Raw genomic sequence first — 19,824 nt, forward strand, 5'->3', positions numbered from 1 at the left:
TTGTTAATATTCTTGCATATCCCTTTCTTGAAAATTGAGCAATGCAGTATATGAAGCTTAATCTCCGAAACAAATGTGTCATGAACTTACTCTTGGCACATAATAAGACTAACTGTAGTTGAGAGCCAAGCATACGGTTCTAGGTTCACCCACTTTTCCTTTTATTGGATCTATCTAACCATCGCAGTCATCTTGCCATTCCTTCTTCACCAGTTCTGTGTTTCCATATTTTTGATATAGACTTTTTCATTCTTTAAACCCTTTGACATGTTTTCCTCTCTCTCTCTCTTTCAATATGTTCTGTTTAGCTGGTAGTCGATCAGGATCTCCTGGACGAGTTTTGACCACCACTACACTCTCTACCGTGAGCACCGGAGTACAGAGGGTTTTGGCTAATCCTCCATCAGCACAAAAAAGGAGCAAGATTCCAAGAAGCCAGGGGTGCAGCAGAGAGGCCAGCCCCTCACGGCTCTCTGTAGGTATGATAATTCCTTTTTACTTGCAAGTTCAAGAAAATAATAGGTGTAAATGACATGTGTCTAAACATTTATAAGGAAGATGGTGGATAACAGAAAGCTAAACTAGAATAGTTTCTGTCTTGACATTCCTCACTGAAACACTGTTCTAAAGCTGTTCCCTTTAACTGTATCCATGAAATCCTTTTTGTCTGTCTTGCCTGTTTAGATTGTAAGCTTTTTCGAGCAGGGACTTTTTTCTTATTCTTTGTGACTCTGTACAGCGCTGCGTGTGTCTGGTAGCACTATAGAAATAATTAATAGTATTAGTAGTAGTAATAATAATAACTTTATTTTTCTATACCGCCATAATCAGGCGACTTCTAGGCGGTTTACATTGTAAGAGGGCTGGACATTCAGCGAATAACAAAAGGTCTTAATACAAAACAATAAGTTTACATACAATATAATACAATACAGTACAATACAGTGAGTCTAAATACAATACAATAAGACTAGATACAATACCATGCTATGTGTCTAATACAATATAATAGTCTAATGGGAAACTAACGTGCTAATTGGAGTTCTATGGGTAATGAATACTTGAATACTTTAGAGCTTACATATGAGTAGGAGTTCTATGAGTAGAGGATATCTGAATAGATGAGGAGCTTCTTGAGAGGAAGAAAAAGGCGTTTACGGGGGGGGGAGTCCTAGTGAGGGAGGGTCCTAGTGAGGAAGGGGACAGTTTTAGTCAACGAATGCCTGCATAATATTGGGCAGTGCTATAATTCATTGTACACTCCTCCCTCCATATCCGCGGTTTCCGTATCTGCGGATTCACTTGTTCGCGATTTTTCAGCCACTGACTCTGCCCCCCAAAATTACATCATTAAAGTACTTTTTCCTTTTACTGTACCGTACTGAACCGATAAAAAAGTTTATTGCTTACCATTAACTCTGAAAATCGCTGCTTATAAACTTTCTCCCACAAATTTGCTGCTTCCATACTTCTCAGTTTGCGCTGGGAATTGTGGTGAGCGGGAACCTCTAGAGGCTGATCGCCCTCCTGCCACTCCTCCTCCTCCTTCCAAGCATCCATAGAAAGAAAGGCTTTTTCCCAGCATGCATGAAGAAAATAGCTGGGAATCGTGGTGAGCAGGAACCTCCGGAGACTGACCTCCCTCCTGCTGCTCTTCCTGCTCCTGCTTGGGCAGAGCCAAGCTCAGAAAGGTGCATCCCCCTCCCCCTCTTCCACCACGGTGCAGTTACTGGCATCGTTTGCATGTCGGAGCGTTAGAGTTTCCCAGGGAATCACTTGTTGCGCATCTTTCTCAAGCTACTGTGCAGTCGGGAAATCTGAAACAGAGTGCCTGCTTCGGATACCGGCAGAAGCTTTTCCTTTATCCCGGGTCGGAGGGGTACCTGCTAGAAGGAGCTTTTCTTTGCTCGGGTTCTCTTCTGCTTGTTGCTTTCTTGGTCGGGGTCGAGGACTGACTGGTGATCGGAGCTCAGTTTGAGAAAAACTGTAGCAGTAATAGTGGCTTGTTTCAAAAAACCGCGAATAACATTAGAAAAGTTATTTGTGGTTTCAATACAGAAAACTAGAGCTTTTTCTAAAAACCGCGAATAACGTTTAAAAAGTTATTTGCTGTTTTTCCATATCCGCGCCAGTGTTGTACCCGCATTCTCCGCGAATACAGAGGGAGAAGTGTAATGCCATGAAATCAGTCTCTTAAATGTCTTGCCTCATTTGTTGTCCAAGGCTTTCTCCAGTTAGCTGATTTTTTCCCCCCCTCAATAGCATTTTTCTGTAAATTTCTCTTTTATTAGTTAGCCTGTAACAGGAGAAAATTAACATTTTTTCCTTATGAGACCTTGAAGCAACAATCCATTTAAATTCTTAGAAAGATGTGGAATGCCATTAGTGCATTACTACTAGCTTTTTACCATCAGTAACATTGGTATTTTCACTGATGGTAGTCTTTCAACTTGTCTACAGCATATAATGAAAATTGAACTTAACTTGAGTTAGCATTAAAAATAATTTTTCTTCTTCACTGGTGCTAGACTGTAAAAATTGCCTAAGGTTTTGCTAAGTTGTTTATTATATTTTTTTTTTATTTTCTGTGTTATATATTTCTGAACTAATTTCCAGTTTTGTGCATCTACTTGACTTTAGACCTGTCACTTTTTCAGTGAGAATGCTGCTGGCAGAGGTCAGGCATTGGGACATGGATAGAATACCATTGTGCTATCAAACATTCTGACATAAACAAATTTAGGTCTGCAGTACAATCATGGAGCTTTTAATTGTAGAATAGGCAGAAAAATACCACAAAATACCACCTTGTTTTGCTGCTAGAAACAGATTTACAGACACAAAATTTTCATGTGGCTATAGTAGTAATATATTATGATCATCCCAAGTTAATTAATATCAGGAATGTTTCATTATTATATGCATTAGCTCATATAGCAATTATAATGTCATTGTAATTTGGTAGTGATAAGAAGTATGATGTGATGATAGTATGCACTGTGTATAATTTCAATTGGAGAAAAATTATTTCTAAATTTCCTTTGGTTTTTCTGCTTTATATCTTTAAAAAAATGCAGTGCTATTAAAACTACAACTTTTCTTGTGTCTCTCCTTCCTCCTTTTTTTACTTCTGTGTACCCTGAATCATACTAGCACGAGGCAGTCGTATTCCTCGACCTAGTGTGAGTCAGGGGTGCAGCCGGGAGGCCAGCCGTGAAAGTAGCAGGGATACTAGTCCTGTCCGCTCGTTCCCACCCTTGGGTAAGTACATGGAGACCCTTGCTGTGCATGGCTGCCTCTTACCCTTCACTGGCTCCACCTGATCTGTATTGAAGGCAACTGTTTATTGTTAACTTCCTAGAACTTTGCTTCATTAGCAAATTAATCAAGTGTAGAAACCTGCAAGAAAGTATAAATATTTTAGTTCATGCATTTGCATTGGTAGTTCAAGGTAAGTTGCGTTCAGATACAATAAGTTATTTCTGTGTCCCCAGGGGGCTTAAAATTAAAATTCATACCTTAGATAATGAAGGATAAATTGATTTGCCTAAGGCCACAGGAGGAGGAAACAGCAGGCTACCCACCACTTGGAACACGAAAGGGTGAACTCACAAATAATACAAAGAAAGACAAGTATACAGAAACAGTAATTATAGCATATTTATATAGATGGTATAAACAGGTAAGATTCACATATATTTAGCTCATGTATTGTAACACCATTACTGAAGCTCATGCAAACCTCTCAGAATTGACTCCCCAGTCATTAGTAGCAGTATAGAAGCTTCCAATAAACAAGTAGTATTAACAGGATTTGTGCTGGCTTCCTTGATTTCTTGTTAAGCTGCCCCTTCACTGTATTCGTATGTTTGACATAGAACAAATTCATTTTTAAATTTGGAAGAATGGTGATGAGTGGATAAGTAGGCTTTGCTTTGTTAGTTTTCATGCCTAACTTTATTTTTCACATTTTGCTGTCTAAGCCTACAGTTCAAAATGTCTCGCTTATCTTTGTAGCAAAAACCCCAAGACAAAATATCCTTAAAAGACACCAAAATATAAGTTGGGCGTGCCCTAGGATATTGCAGGAGAGTTAACTTCCTAGACTCCACCAAAAATATATAAACCTCAAATCTAAATTTTTAAGATTGAAAGCTTTAAAGAGCGACTCAAAGAGCAGCTCTAGTGCTTAGAATAGCAAAGCCAGCAAACACTAAGCAGAGATTATCACTCACTGCCAGCCGCACACCATCATCTGGGTGCTTCTGTGTGCTTTAAAGTGCAAGTCAAGTGCAAACAATGTGCAATAAATAAATATATATAAAAGTGGAAGACAAAAAATTCAGTTATTTTACCACAGGCCTCATTTTATGTAATGAGACCTAGTTATTAATAACCTAGGCTAATAATAATAACTTTATTCTTCTATACTGCCATTACCAGCAGTTCTAGGCGGTTTACACAGAAGAGAAATTGGACAATCAGCGAGAGTACAATCACACAGTAAATACACTAGTTACAATCTTAAAAACTCCTAAGTTAGGTAACAGCATCTTAATGGTAGCTCACATTTATGACTTCCTACTAAGCCTAGAAAATAGTAAAATTCAATTAATTATTACCTACTGGAAATGCTTGTCATTTTATTTAATTGATGAAGGAAAAAAAGAAGCAGCAGGATGAGACATCAAGCCAGATATTCTTGATCACAGATTTCAGGATGTACCTGCTTATTTGACTAATATGCAGAAACTAAAATAAAAATTAATACTTATTTATAGTGTAAACCTTGACAGTTGGAAAATGCAAGACACATTTTTCATGTGTTAAATTGTTTTTCTTGGAATAAAATGTAACAACTGATATGTAAAGATTTTCAGATTTCAAACCATCAAAAGTTATAAATCATCTATGCCAATTTAAAACTTATTCTTGCCTCTATTTATAACCAATGTAAGTGTATTAGCAGCAGTATAGTTCTATCACCCTGGATCTACTTTTATCCATTTCTCTGATAGCTTTACTGTCTCCTTTTTCTTCACAGTCGCTTCCGAATATCAATCAGTATTTACTTTCTTTTTCTTTGTTTTCCAGGCTCTTTATTGTCTATTTCCACTTCTCACTCTCCTGCTTTTATTCTTCCTTCCTTTGGTGTGGATCTTTCAGGCCTTCCACCACTTTTTTTCATGCTTCCTTCAAATTACACTGCTCTCCCACTTCCAGAGGAAGTTGCTGCCTGGGATTCTTCCCTCTGTTTGGCTGTATCCTTTTGCCTTGGTTGCAATGCTTGGTATCAAAATGACTTTTGTCTCTTACTCTGCCAACTCTGTGCAGAGAGTTTGGTGCAGGTCTTGAGCTGGAGCCACCCTATTGGCATGTAGGACACTTCAAAGTTCTTATAAGCTTCTGTTTAAGAAGCAGATGCATATATATTATTCTAAACGCGTTTCTACCTCACATAATTGTCCAATTCTACCCTTTAAACCAGTGGTCTCAAACTCAAGGTCTGCCAGGTACTGTTTTGAAGCCTTTGGTATATATATCATAATCACAAAAGTAAAATAAAACAGTTTCTTGATCAAATGTTTCTTTAGCTATAAATGACAATATTATTATTAAGACTTAGCCAAAAGGAAAGATTTATAAACTATAAAGAGTTTTACCTCATGCAAAATTGTCATTTCTGTAATAAGACATTATCTATTTTTTCTGAGGCCCTCCCAAGTACTTACAAATCCAAAATGTGGCCCTGGAAAGGGTTTGAGTTTGAGACCACTGCTTTAAAATGTTTCTCTGATGGTGCCTCCGCCGCCTCTATCTCCCTCAGTTCTAGCTTCCTACTTTTCTAGAAAAATTATTTCACTTTGCTCACTAATGCTATTGACAAGGAAAAGAAAAGATAATACCTCATCTGCATTATTGTCTTCCTCTCCACCTTTAATAAGATTGTCTTTTGTGTTTTGTTTTTTTATTTCTTCTTTGACTGCTTTCTTCAGAAGTTTCTTGACAGTTTAAAAAACAAACAAACAAAAAAAAACCTTGTCTACTCAATCCTGCATCTACATCTTGGATCAGAATTTGTAAATATGGCTGCTCCCTTCTCTTCTTTTTATTGTCAACTGCAGTCTGAACCTGAGTACGGTATTGTGCTTCCAGAGTTGAGCACTGCCATTATGCAATTTTAAAGAACCCTCAATTTGATCCCTTAATACCACCAAATTATAGGCCTATCTTGCATTTGCTCTTCATTGCAGAAATCTTAGAAAAGTTGTTTTTAAAAATTACTTACCCATATTGAGTCTTCCAATATTCTTCATCCCTATTAATCTGGTTTTTGGCCTGGCCACAATTTGGAAATTATTGTTATATCACTCATAATGATTTCCATACTGTGTTTGAGAGCGGGCATGTAGCCCTTGTTATTTTATTGGATGTCACGGCTGCATTTGAGCTCATTGATCATGATATTCTGCTGACTAGACTTTCGGATATTGGACTATTTGGAAAAGTTCTTAATTGGTTCTCCTCCTTTCTTTCTGATTGTACTTTTTCAGTTTCTGTATCTGCCTCTGTATCTTCCTCACAATCATTATATTGAGGAGCTCCTCATGATTCCATTTTAGCACCGCTTCTGTTCAATATTTTCCTTACTCTACTTTCTACTCTTATTCAAAAATATTCTGTGTACTTTTATTTTTATGTGAACAATATTTTATTGATATCTTACCAAGATCCAGATGCCCCTGATTTTTCTTTGTTGCATCGTTGTCTTAATTCTGTTATCAACTGACTATGTACCAATCAGTTTTATATTCAACCCTCAGAAAACAATCACCTGTTGGGTATCAGGTTGTCTCTCCAGACCTTTAATTTCTCCAACAATCTAAGGTGCCCCAGTCACATTAGGGTACCTTTGTTATTTGGACTTTTACTTGGATATCAACTATCATTTGAACAACAGGTTAGTCATTTGATCAAATCTTGCTTTCATGCACTGCATCTTATGTGCTCTGTTGATTCATAATTTGACAGCCCTGCCTGTGCATCCCTCCTTTATGCTTTTCTTACCTCCAGACTAGGTTATTGGAAAATCCTTAGCTCTTTTAGAGTTCAATAAAGTTTATTGTGATTATAGGTAAAAATAGAAAACAAAAACATTTCAACAGTATCAAATACAGAAGAGGTAACCATTGTCTGTAAAGAATCAGATACATAGAAAACCAGATCGTACAAACAAAATCAACGTGCGCAAGCAGCAGATACAATGATATAGGCAAGTAGAAATGCAATACAGTGAGCAGTTAAACATACAAGGGAGTAAAGCATCAGAGTGAGAGTAAATTACTGTCATTAAATCTTAGAATGTAATATGAACATATTCCATGGACATCAAGCACGTTTAGAGCAGTAGCTTAAGACAGGATCCCATACATCATGAAAATGGTGCAAAGAACCCACTTTTTTAGCATGAAGAAGTTCATACCTAACAATAAGATTAAGATTAGACCACCAAGCAGCATGTGAAACCCCAGCCAGAGCCTTCCAATTGGAAAGTATAATCCGAAGGGCCAATAAAATAAGGGCTCTTAGGAGAATACCCTCAGAGACAGTAATGTGAGATTTCAGCGCTGGTTCCTAATATAATTATAGCGTATGAGATATGTTCATTTAAATGCAGCATATTACATATATTGGACCAAATCAGTTTCCAGAAGTTACCAAGCATTGTACAATCAAAAAGCATATGTTTAAGCGTACCATCCTGTGACGTGCAAGACCAACATAGTTTAGACATAGAGGCTGACATTTGCCAGTCTGCATGGCGTCCAATATGCTTTATGTAAGACAAAGAAGGCCGATTGTAATATGGAAGAGGAGTGTAGGGCTTTGCTAGCAGATAGCCATATCTCTGACCACACTTCCATATCCAAAGAGAAATCAAGTTCTTCATGCCATATATCTCTCGTGGTTGAATTAGAGGGATATTTATAACCTTGTAGGAGCTTATACCATTTGGAAGCTGCCTTATTGGAGTAGGCAAGCATGGCACAAGAGGAGATAAAGGTAGGAGTATCTGTAGTGAAATTATGCAACGTAAGTGCCTTTTTAATACAATGAGTTAATTGCAGCCATCTGAAAAATTGCGAGGGAGGCAGGTTATATGTTCTACAGATGACATCAAAAGAGAACCAAGAAGTACCATCAAACAATTGAGACACAGTCCAGAGGATGTGCGCTTGCCAGATTTTCCAGGAAAACACTTTATTCTGATTGTCTTAAAAAATGGGTTATTCCATATCGGAGCTAGTAATGAGAGAGCCCAGGGTATCTCAGTCAGTTTATCAAACTCCCGTATTGCAAGTATTGATGATAATATAACAGGATTCTTTTCTGTCTCTTGTACACCTACATGGCGGGAGCATATTTCAGAGATAAAGAGACCCCATCTGATTCCAGGAACATCCAGAGGGGCGTACATTCGGTCGGGGGAGGATTGTACCATTGGGCACTTTGACGAAGTAGGAAAGTCAAATGATACTCTTGTATACTAGGAAAATTAACCCCCCTTCCTTTTTAGTACATTTAAGTTTCTGAAGACTGATTCTGGGAGTTTTGTCATTCCAGAGGAAGGAGACCAGTACACGTTCAAGTTTTTTATAATCCGATGTTTGTAATAAACAAGGGAGCATACTTAAAGTGTAATTGATGACCGGTACTAACATCATCTTTATAGTGTCCAGTCTGCCCCACCAAGAAAGCTTGAGGGGCGACCATCCTGACAATAACCGTTTAAGTTTAGTAATAAGATATTCTAAATTATATGTAATCGTGTCTTCAATAGTTGAGCCGAAAAACACTCCCAAGTATTTAATTTTGTTAGAAGTCCATAGAAATCCGTATTTTTTAATGTCCGCACAATACTCTAGACAATTAAGTGGCATAATTTCGGTTTTGGTCAAATTCAGTTTGTAACCAGACACAGTAGAGTATTGAGAGATCACATCAAGGATGTATGGGATAGACGTAGGGGTTGCATATAGAAGAACATCGTCTGCGTATGCCGATAGTTTAATTTCAGTGGATGACAATCCGAAACCTACAATGTTATTATTGCCACGGATTGCCACCAGAAAAGGCTCTGGCGCGATATTGAAAAGTAATGGGGACAGTGGGCATCCTTGGCGGGTGCCCCTTTTAGGATGAAAAGGGGCAGAGAAAAGATCATTGATATATAATTGTGTCGTGGAGGCCGTATATAGAATTTTAATCATGGAAATAAGTTAATCAGGAAAACCTTACCACTTAAGAACCTGGAAGATGTAACTCCACTCTATGCGGTCAAACGCTTTCTCAGCGTCTAAACCCATAAGCAACAGGGGAGTTTGTAATGATCTAGATCGTGAATGACATCTGCCAAAAGTCTGGTGTTGTCACTGGAAAGGCGACCCGGCATGAAGCCCGTCTGGTCAGGTGAAATTATTTGCTGCATGCTGGGAAGCAATCTGTTAGCAATAAGTTTTGCAAAGATTTTGGCGTCAGTATTTATGAGAGAAAGAGATCTATAGTTCGTCACATTTAAAGGAGATTTTTCAGGTTTAGCTAATACAATAATTGTTGCTTCAGTAAAGGATCCAGAGACAGCTCCAGACCGTATAATATCTGAAAAGAAATCATAGATGTGAGGAAGTAATTGAGGCAGAAACGTTTGATAAAACTCGGCCGTAAGGCCATCCGGTCCAGGAGCTTTATTTTTTGCTAAGTGACGGATAGATAGAGAGATTTTGTCTTTGTGTAAGGGGCGTGATAACTCTCATGTACGTGAGTCATCAATAGGTGAGTGAGGAAGAGAATCCAAGAATTCAGAGGCGGAAGAAGAACTATCCAGTTCCGACGAATATAAAGAGGAGTAGAATTGTTGAAAGCAGGCAAGTATATCAGCCGAATTAGTCAAAATTGAGCCATTTTCACCAGATATGGCGTCTACATAAGTTTTAGAAGACTTGCTTTTCAGATATTGGGCCAATTGGTGCCCGCATCTATTGTTTTCCATATAGTATGCGGCATTTCTCAGGAGTATCGTGTGGGATGCTGATTTACTTAAAAGTGCATTGTATTCTACTCTAAGTGTGCGCAATTGTAGCAGACTATGAAAGTCAGCTGGGTTAGCCATATGGTGAGATTCCAGTCTTTTAATCTTATGTTCCATCTCCTCTGTCAACTTTAAATTTTCTCTTCTCAAGTATGCAGCGCGTGATATTATTTCACCCCTAATAAACGCTTTAAACGCGTCCCATAAGGTCACCCAATTAGGAGAGGACGAGCCATTAAATATAAAGAAATCAGTAATAGCTGCAGAGATATATTTAACGAATTCCGGGTCTTGTAGAAGAGAGTTATTGAGTTGCCATTGACGATATGGTAGGGGATTTGAAACGTTATGAAGGGACATGAGAATAGCTGCATGATCTGAGATGGCTATTTCTTTAATAGTAGTGGAGGAGAGAAAGGTAGCCAGCGAAGCACTTATTAAAAAGTAATCTATACGAGAATACGTGGAATGTGGAGGAGGATAGTAAGTGTAAGAGTGATCTTTGGGATGGGTAGTTCTCCATGAGTCTATTAAATCAAAGTGGGTGATAAGGTCATGTAGTTTGAACCAAGATTTGGATTTTTTGTATTGTGCATGTGATTGTCGGTCCTGAGCAGGATCTAAAACCATATTAAAATCCCCACCTAATACATAAGACGATCCACCCGTCGATGAAAGTAGGTCAGCCAAGGTATCAAAGAAACTAGGTGTATCAACATTGGAAGCGTAAATATTGAAACAAGTGATAGACTTCCCATTAACTTCAAGGGTAACCTCAGCCCATCTACCATTAAGATCGGAACTATGCTTAAGTATCTTGACATCCTGTCTACGTTTTACTATCACCATGACCCCGTTCTTTTTATCCACAGCTGGAGATGACACAATTGGTAGAGCCCAGGGGAAATGTAGTTTGGTAGAATCCTTCACAGATAAATGAGTCTCCTGCAGGAGAGTTACATCGGCTTGAAGCCTAGAAATATAATCCCAGATTTTTTTGTTGTTTAACTGGGTTATTAAGACCCTTAACATTAAGGGAGCAAAAAGTCAAAGTCATAGTGTCAGGGACATAGCATCGCAGTACTTCTAAGTAGGAATGTAAAGTCTATTGCAGAGAGGTCGGCAAGCAGGACACCTCCAGAGTAATATTGAGAGATGCATAGAATTAAAGGACAATAAGATAAGCATTGTAAAAACGGCCAAGCAACCAGGAGTAGTAGTAAGGGATAAAAGCTGACATCATATATCCTGAGTCGATCACATGGAAAGAAGCATATCAGAAACAGTACGGCATGAATAAAATCCAATAACATTTGTACACTCTCACTACTGCACAGTAAATACCCTTGATTAAATCGAAAATAAAATAACAAAGCACATCTTGATAGCGCATAAAATATAAATTGAGCAGAGAAGAGGTAGAGATTGGCGAGAGGAGAGAGAAGTACAGAAAAATCTGATTTAATGAAAAAAAGAGTGAGAAACAGGCAAATGGTAGTAAAAGTCAAACGGGATAGAGAGGCCACAAAGACAGACAGCAGCCGGTTCAACACACTAGTATACAGCAGATTAAACAACAGTCCCATTATCGTTACCCACAAATAGGAACACAATTGAATCAAAGATTGAAATACACAGAAAAACCACAACAGTGCTTCTAACAACTGAACACATGGCAGGTTTTTATCGTTAACATAAGGAGCAAGAACACCGCAAGAATCTGCAAGAATGGCAGAAAGGAGGCAGAGTTCAAGGGGTTACAAAGCAGCACAACACCCATATAGGGCAGCAGGAAAGTTCAAGTTTTATCTATGGAACTCAGTACTTGCGCCTCCAGGTAATCAGCCAGTTCGTGAGGGTGAGTGAAATTTTTTGTAGTGTTGTTATAAGTGACCCGAAGCGTGGCGGGGTAGAACATGCCATATTTAGCTCCAATATGCTTCAGCTTAGGTCGGTATTCCAAAAGAAGTTTCCGTCGCTTGGCAATTTGTTTTGAGAGGTCAGGGACAATGAGAATGCTGTGCCCTTCGAATTTCAGCGGATGTTGTAGCTTTGCTAGTCTCATGATCTCCATCACCTGTGTATATCTCAGCAAACGAGCTACGATGGGTCTCGGGTGTTTTGCGGTGGCATCCAGTTTGTGTGTGGGCACCCGGTGAGCTCGATCGATTTCCATATCATGTTGAAACTTAAGGTTGAGAAGTTTCGGCAACATCAGCTGAAGAAAGGCTATAATGTCTTTTCCCTCCCGTGATTCCGGTACACCCAGGATACGTAAATTGTTACGGCGGGACCAGTTCTGTGCATCTTCCAGCTCTTGCTCTAAGATGGCGACCTTTTTAAATTGGCGCTGTAACGCTTTTATATTTGCCTCATTCGTTTCAAAATTTTGTTCAGCCGTATCAAGTCTGGAGCGACATACCGCCATTTCCACAGTAAGAGAGGCAAACTCAGACTTAATATCTTCAGTGTTCTGGTTAGTTGTAGTTAGGAGGTCGCGCATGGCGCGAAGTTCTGCCATGACAGTTTGAAGAGAATCACTGTCCTCCTTAGTCGGAATGTTTTTCTGTGGCAAGATCGGGTCAAGCCTCTTCCGCGTACCAGCTTTCGATGCAGCCATCATTAGAGCGGCTGAATTAAGTACAGGTTAGCAGAAATCACCCGTGGGCAACGAGAAGGGAAGCTTTTTAGATGTCCAGTCAGCGGAGCTCGGCTACCAGGCAGCCATTTACTGTGGTGCTCACTAGCGCCCCCCAGCCGATCTCATCCTTAGTTCTTTTAAAGAGAATTTGGACCATTCAAAATACTTTATTCATTCAGTTTTCTATACCGTTCTCCCAGGGGAGCTCAGAATAGTTTATATGAATTTATTCAGGTACTCAAGCATTTTTCCTTGTCTGTCCCAGTGGGCTTGCAATCAATATAATGTACAATACTTCTGTCTGTCTTCAGAAGGATGCTTTGATTATTTGACACTGCCTTCTTTGGACTCCCTATTACATTAAATTTAAGATTCTGACTCTTAACATGTAAGACCCTTCATAACTGGCTGCCCGTCTTATATCAATCTGCCCATAAGTTCCATCAAGATCCCTCAGATCTATTGTTTGTCTATTCTATCAGTCATACTCAATGTACATTTACTTGTCTGAGTGCTTTTTTATCTAGTCCCCTATTTTTGTAATTCTTTACCCCACTGACATGTAGGACTGAAATGTCTTCTAAATATCAAGGCTTTATCCTTTCAACTGTATGATCCAATTTTAAGTTTTATTTTTTTTCCTTTAACTATGTAAATTGCTTTGGTGGGTATTCTGTAGAGTACATGACACAATAAACATAAATATTATATTTATTAACTTTGAAATTAATTTTTGTAGGTATATTTTGCACTAATTATAATTCGGCTCTAAAAGCAACTGAAAATCTATAATGTTCAGGAAGTCCCTGGCTTAAGAACGAGTTCACATTTTTAAAGTCATTCTTAAGTCAGATTTGTATGTAATGCAGAATATGTAAGAATCTGTGTGCATTTTCAGGTAATGCATATTTTCCAGTCCCTGGAGACCCTAGTCTGTTTATATCTGAGGCAATGGACTTGAGCCAGATTACTTCATCATGGCATTTCTAACCCATGAAGTATGAGTGTAGCCAGACACCCAGTTTTAGGTTTACCTGGGCCTAAAGTATATATAGCTTTACAATAGCCCTATATCGGCTGGATTATCTTTCTGTTAAATACACATAGGAATCTGTACAGTCCACCCTGTGAGTATTTCTTCTACACATCTGCTTACTACCTCAGACAGCTCCATAATCCAGAAATGGAGATCTTCTCTTGTCAGTTGGATGAATGTGCAATTATTAATGGTAAATAAAGTGATGAGTTGAGTTTGAGTTCCATATGGATTCATGTTAGATGCACACAGCAAGATGATTCATTTCGTACACCTACATTGCAAGTTTATCTTAACTATTGTTCTTTTCATGAATTACAGAGCATAACAGAAATATGCTGTATTACCAGGGAAGCTCCCTATACCCCTCTCCTTGGTTCTGTTGTAGTGGTGATCTACTGCTTTGGTACAAACTGAAGAGGGCACTACAGTCCACTGGGAAAGGGACAGAGTTGAAAAGATTTGATTGGCATTCTTCTGCAAGAACTCGCGACCAGGAGTTCAGACTATCGTACAGACTATGAGGGGCATAATAAAAAAAACATCTAAGTCTCTTTTTGGCCTAAGGCCCTAAACACTGACAGTAGCAGCAGGGAAAATGTCTGTTCTCAAAAAAAAAACAGGTTTTTTTTTGAAGAATGGCCTACCTCTACGTTCAGCAGTTTAAACAGCCAGACCACCACTACGTCTAAACTTACAACATATTATCAACCAAAAAATAGCCTAAGTCCCAAATGCCCAAAACCAGACCTTTTAGGCGAAGGAGGGGCCAGTCCTTCGCCTAAAAGCTGGATTCTGTAACCGATGTCTGTCAAAAACAACACCAGTTACAGAATCCACCACCTACCCACCCCCTCATAGAAACATAGAAAATGATGGCAGAAAAGGGCCACGGCCCATCTAGTCTGCCCACACTAGTGACCCACCCCCTAACTTCCTACTTGAAGAGATCCCACATGCCAATCCCATCTTTTCTTAAAATCTGGCACACTGCTGGCCTCAATTACCTGTAGTGGAAGATTATTCCAGCAGTCAACCACCCTTTTGGTGAAGAAATATTTTCTGGTGTCGCCATGAAATTTCCCACCCCTGATTTTCAGTGGATGCCCTCTTGTTGCCGTGGGTCCTTTAAGAAAAAAGATATCTTCTTCCACCTCGATACGGCTCGTGATATATTTGAACGTCTTGATCATGTCTCCCCTTTCTCTGCGTTCCTCGAGTGAGTAAAACTGCAACTTACCCAGCCGTTCCTCATACGGGAGATCCTTGAGTCCTGAGACCATCCTGGTGGCCATTCGCTGAACCGACTCAATTCTCTGCACCTCCTTTTGGTAATGTGGTCTCCAGAATTGTACACAGTATTCCAGATGGGGTCTCACCATGGATCTGTACAACGGCATCATGACCTCAGGCTTACAGCTGATGAAACTTCTACGGATACAACCCATGATTTGTCTAGCCTTGGATGAAGCCTTCTCCACTTGATTGGCAGTCTTCATGTCTTTGCTAATTATCACTCCCAAGTCTCGTTCTGCTACAGTCCTTGCTAGGATCTCACCATTTAGGGTGTAAGTCCTGCATGGATTTTTGCTGCCTAGGTGCATGACCTTGCATTTTTTGGCATTAAAACTTAGTTGCCAAGTCTTTGACCAATGCTCCAGTAGGAGTAGGTCTTGCTTCATACTGTCGAGTATTGAGCTTTTGTCGGGCACTGTGCTTTTGTCTACTATGTTGCATAGTTTGGCATCATCAGCAAATAATGTAATTTTACCTCGAAATAGCCAAATCTCTTACGAAGATGTTAAATAGGATCGGGCCTAAGACCGAGCCCTGCGGCACTCCACTGATCACCTCCGTCATATTGGAGAGGGTACCATTTACCACTACCCTCTGAAGTCTACCTCTAAGCCAGTCCTCAACCCATGCAGTTAATATTTCACCTAATCCCATCGAACTCATCTTGCTCAATAACCTGCGGTGTGGGACGCTATCAAATGCTTTGCTGAAGTCCAAGTACACGACGTCCAGGGACTCCCCTATATCCAGCTTTCTTGTTACCCAGTCAAAGAAGCTGATCAGATTGGATTGGCAGGACCTTCCCTTTGTAAATCCGTGTTGATGGGGGTCTCGTAGATTCTCCTCGTTCAGGATCGTATCTAATTGGTGTTTGATTAGTGTTTCCATAAGTTTACTTACTATCGATGTGAGACTCACCGGTCTGTAATTCGCAGCCTCCATCCTGCATCCCTTTTTGTGGAGTGGAATGACGTTAGCCGTTTTCCAGTCCCCTCCCGCAGTGATCACGGCAGGAGAGATGCCTCATCTCCCCTGCCATGATAGCGATCCACGAACTTGCACTTCAGGTTAAGGATTGCGGCAGGAGAGATGCCTCATCTCCCCTGCCATGATCCTCACCCCGAAGTGCCATGGTTCGCAGCACTTCGGGGGATCGCTATCGTGGCAGGAGAGATAGCCAATCTCTCCTGCTGCGACCTCCCCTCCCCCCGAACCAATAGGGGCATGAGAGAGCCCAACCCCTCCTGCCCTGATGACCCCCCACCCTCCCTAAAATATGGTCAGGAGGGATCTGAGGCTCTCCTGCCCATGATGCCCCCCCCCCCTAAAATACAGGCAGGAGGGGGATCCCAACCCCTCCTGCCCACGATAACCCTCCCTAAAATATGGTCAGGAGGGATCCCAGGCCCTCCTGCCCATGACACACACCCCCACAACCGAACCCCCAATCGCCCCCTCATCCCGTGACCCCCATGACCAGCTCCCCGTCACCCCCATACAATCATTTGGCTGGGCGGACGGGTCCCAAGTCCGCCTGGCAGGCCTGCCATCCGCCGAATGGCGGGCCTTAGGGCCTGATTGAGCCAGGCGCCTAAGGCCCCGCCCACAGGAAGGGCCTTAGGCGCCTGGGGCAACTGGAATAGGCTCAGTTGCATTAGGCCCCTCATGTGGGCCTTAGGCATGTGGACTAGGTTGGAGGGGTTAGGGGGGGCGGTCGTGGGGGTGGTGCGTTGTGGGCAGGAGGGCCTGGGATCACTCCTGCCTGTATCAGTTCGTGGGGTTGGGCTGTTGCCGTGGGTAGGAGGGTTGGGTTGCCTCCTGCACATATTAGTTTGGGGGGGTTCGCATTGTGGCAGGAGAGATTGACTATCTCTTCTGCTGCGATTGCGATCCTCCGAAGTGCCGCGAACCGTGGCACTTCAGGGTAAGGATCATGGCAGGGGATATGAGGCATCTCTCCTGTCGCGATCTGCACCCTGAAGTGCCGCAGTTTGGGGATCGCTGACATGGCTGGAGAGATGAGGCTTCTCTCCTGCCGCGATCGTTGCGGTTGGGGATGGGCAGGGCCAGGGCCGCTGAGCTGATCGCGGCAACCACGATCAGCTCAGTGGCCCTTTTTTGAAATTATTCCTGTTTTGACTTGGTCTAAGTCAAAACGTATAAGTTCTGACTAGGCAACCTGCTCAACTTTTTGGCTATACTTGCTGTATGACTAAGTCTAGGTTAGCCCACCTCCCGTCCTTTCCCCTCTTCTAAAAACACCTCTTTTTGCTCTATGCGTTTAGAGGCAGGGGAAAGGCCTAAGCTGGTTTTAGATACCTCTAAAACCAGCTTTGATTATTGGTACTTGGATGATCTGGCTTTTTGATTGTTCAAGTACCAATTTAGGCTCCTTTTTGGACTTTTAAAAAATTATTATTATGAACCCCTATGTATATTAACTGAAAGAAGGAAGGTTATTCAGATAAGAACCTAATCTTCCATTTTTGTAGCTGGGGCAATGACAGGATGTGTAACTTGCCCAGGTTCACAAATAGCCACAGTAGGAATCAAACACAGGTCCCCAGATTCTCAGCCCACTGTGCTAACCATTAGGTAGTTACTGCACACTTGGCAATAAAATGTGTGCCAGTAAAGTAGGTTACTAGTTTAAAAAAGAAATCCTTTCAAGACTGCCACTAAATAAATTTGTTTATTAATTGGAAGCTCTAGCCACAGCAGTTTCACAACTGCTGTCTGCCTTTTTTTCTACACGTTTTCACTTTTTCCAAGAAACATCCAAGTTTAGGTTTTCAGCTTTTGAAGTAGGGTATTTTATTTACTCAGTATTGTTGCTAATACAAAGCAGTGGCCCTTTTTCCCTGCTATGGGCCTAGGAGTAATATTTTTCCTCATATCTACAGCATCTTATTAAGAAAAAGATGTCATTCTGAAAAACTTAGCAGAAATGCATTTTTACACCAATAGAAATAAATCACCTACAGTATGATTTGACCTTCATTTTCTACAGGTCTGCTGGAAGTGGTTTAATATATTATAACTGTTCCCAACATTGTTTCTATAACATTTTGGGACCCTTTTAGGAAAAAAAATAAACCTTGTCCCCCCTTTTATGAAGCTATGTTAGGCTTTATTAGTTCTGGCACTCATAGGAATTCTATGAGCGTCAGAGCTAATACCGCCACAGCTGGCGATCAAAAAGCCTAATGTGTCTTCGTAAAAGGAGCCCTTAGTGTGCATGTAGTCTATGTAACCTTTAGGGATAAAATAAGATGCACAGCATTTAGTCTGTACTAGCATTTGTAAGCAAACACTAAACTTTAAGTAAAATAACCCTTTATATAGTACAATATATGAAATACTTTGCAATATTCAGGCTTCTCTTGCTTTCCTGCTGGGTTTTTGCTGGTTGTTTTGTGTTACCAAATATGCTGAGTTATTCCTTTGTAATATAACAAATAAATGTGTGCTAAAATTTGCTGTAATTTTCAAACTGCATGCTTTGTCTACTTAATATATCAATCCAAAGTTTAATGACACGTGCGCTAAAATTTAGTAAATAATTGAGCAAACAGCATATTTGATCACAACTTTCTTTGTTCCTTGCTAACAGAGAGGCAGAAATCCATGTGCCTGGTGACCACTGTCAATCATATAATTTTTGTAGCTACTTATTGTTATATCCGTTGATGACCCCGACTGCCTGTAAACTTTGTTGTTGTATGGCAGATGTTGAGGACTGAGGACAACTATGAAAATTAATTTAGGAAAGTGGGGTTTTTAAATCAGAAATTAGTCAAGGTCACCAACTCTCAGAGGGGTTTGAGTCACTCTGTTAAATAGTGTTTGAGTCTTGTAAACTTTCCTGTGGGGCATATGTATTTTGTCATTTTGATTTTCATATAGAAAATGGTGTTTGTCTGGTCCCATCTTTCCTCTATCCCCACTTCTTTGACAAGTTTCAAACCCTAAAATGATGCTACTTCTGTCTGCCTAAATATTACATTGTTCAACTGTGCTGAAGCTCTGCTCCTTTCTACGGTAATAGACAGGGTTTATATGGTCCTGTAATTGCAGCCTCCAGACATCACTCCCGGTCCACTGGTGCACTCTACACCCCAGATGTTTATGGGGCTTCAGGTGAACAATGAGGACGCTTCTACACTAAATGTCTGTGTAGTAATCATCCAATTCCCACAATATTTTTGAAATTAATTTTAAGAATCATACATTGTTTTTCTTTTTAAGTTCTCTTTGTCATCCCTCTATAATGTATCTTTTGCTGTCTTACATCTATATAGCATAGGCCGTGGATCAAGGAGATGGTCCTACCAATCCTTTTCTGCCCAACATAGCATCTGCAACCAGGGAAACGGGAGGAACAGGGACAGACTTGTGTGGTTTGACACCTCTCCTCAGGCAGAAAGATGTTCCACTGTCTTGCTATATAAATTTAATAAAGCTTCTTTTACCTAAACTTCATTTATTTATTTTTTCCTTTTAGCAACTACAGAATATTTGATTTTTGTGGTCAAGCTCATTGTTAACATTGGTTTTATACGTACATTTGTAAAAAGTGGTTTGTTTGCTTTTTATGCATGCTATTTAAATTTCAGAGATTTTATTTTACATATTTTGCATTCATGATTCATAGCTTTCTTTGGTATGCATACTTTGAGTTAAAAAGAATTGATGGTAGTTGCAGCATGATATTTCTTTTCAAAGAAATAGAGGACAGTGATGATAGTTTTCAATATATCC

The 19,824-nt window shown here is 40.3% G+C and overlaps 1 protein-coding gene across 16 annotated transcripts in view; it reads left to right on the forward strand.

Moving 5' to 3' along the window:
* The window catches only part of CLASP2 (cytoplasmic linker associated protein 2), a 650,335-nt gene that overhangs the window by 406,343 nt on the left and 224,168 nt on the right, over positions 1 to 19,824 (forward strand). For 7 of the 16 annotated variants that reach the window (XM_033930348.1, XM_033930362.1, XM_033930359.1 and 4 more), the window contains 3 exons: positions 309 to 479; positions 3,154 to 3,261; positions 19,141 to 19,203. In XM_033930348.1, the coding sequence (XP_033786239.1) occupies positions 309 to 479; positions 3,154 to 3,261; positions 19,141 to 19,203 (342 nt within the window). The remainder of the gene's footprint in view (positions 1 to 308; positions 480 to 3,153; positions 3,262 to 19,140; positions 19,204 to 19,824) is intronic. The other 9 variants (XM_033930349.1, XM_033930352.1, XM_033930350.1 and 6 more) reach the window with 2 other exon arrangements.

This window comes from Geotrypetes seraphini, chromosome 2, assembly GCF_902459505.1.
Source record: "Geotrypetes seraphini chromosome 2, aGeoSer1.1, whole genome shotgun sequence".
In the NCBI taxonomy this organism is placed as follows: Eukaryota; Metazoa; Chordata; class Amphibia; order Gymnophiona; family Dermophiidae; genus Geotrypetes; species Geotrypetes seraphini.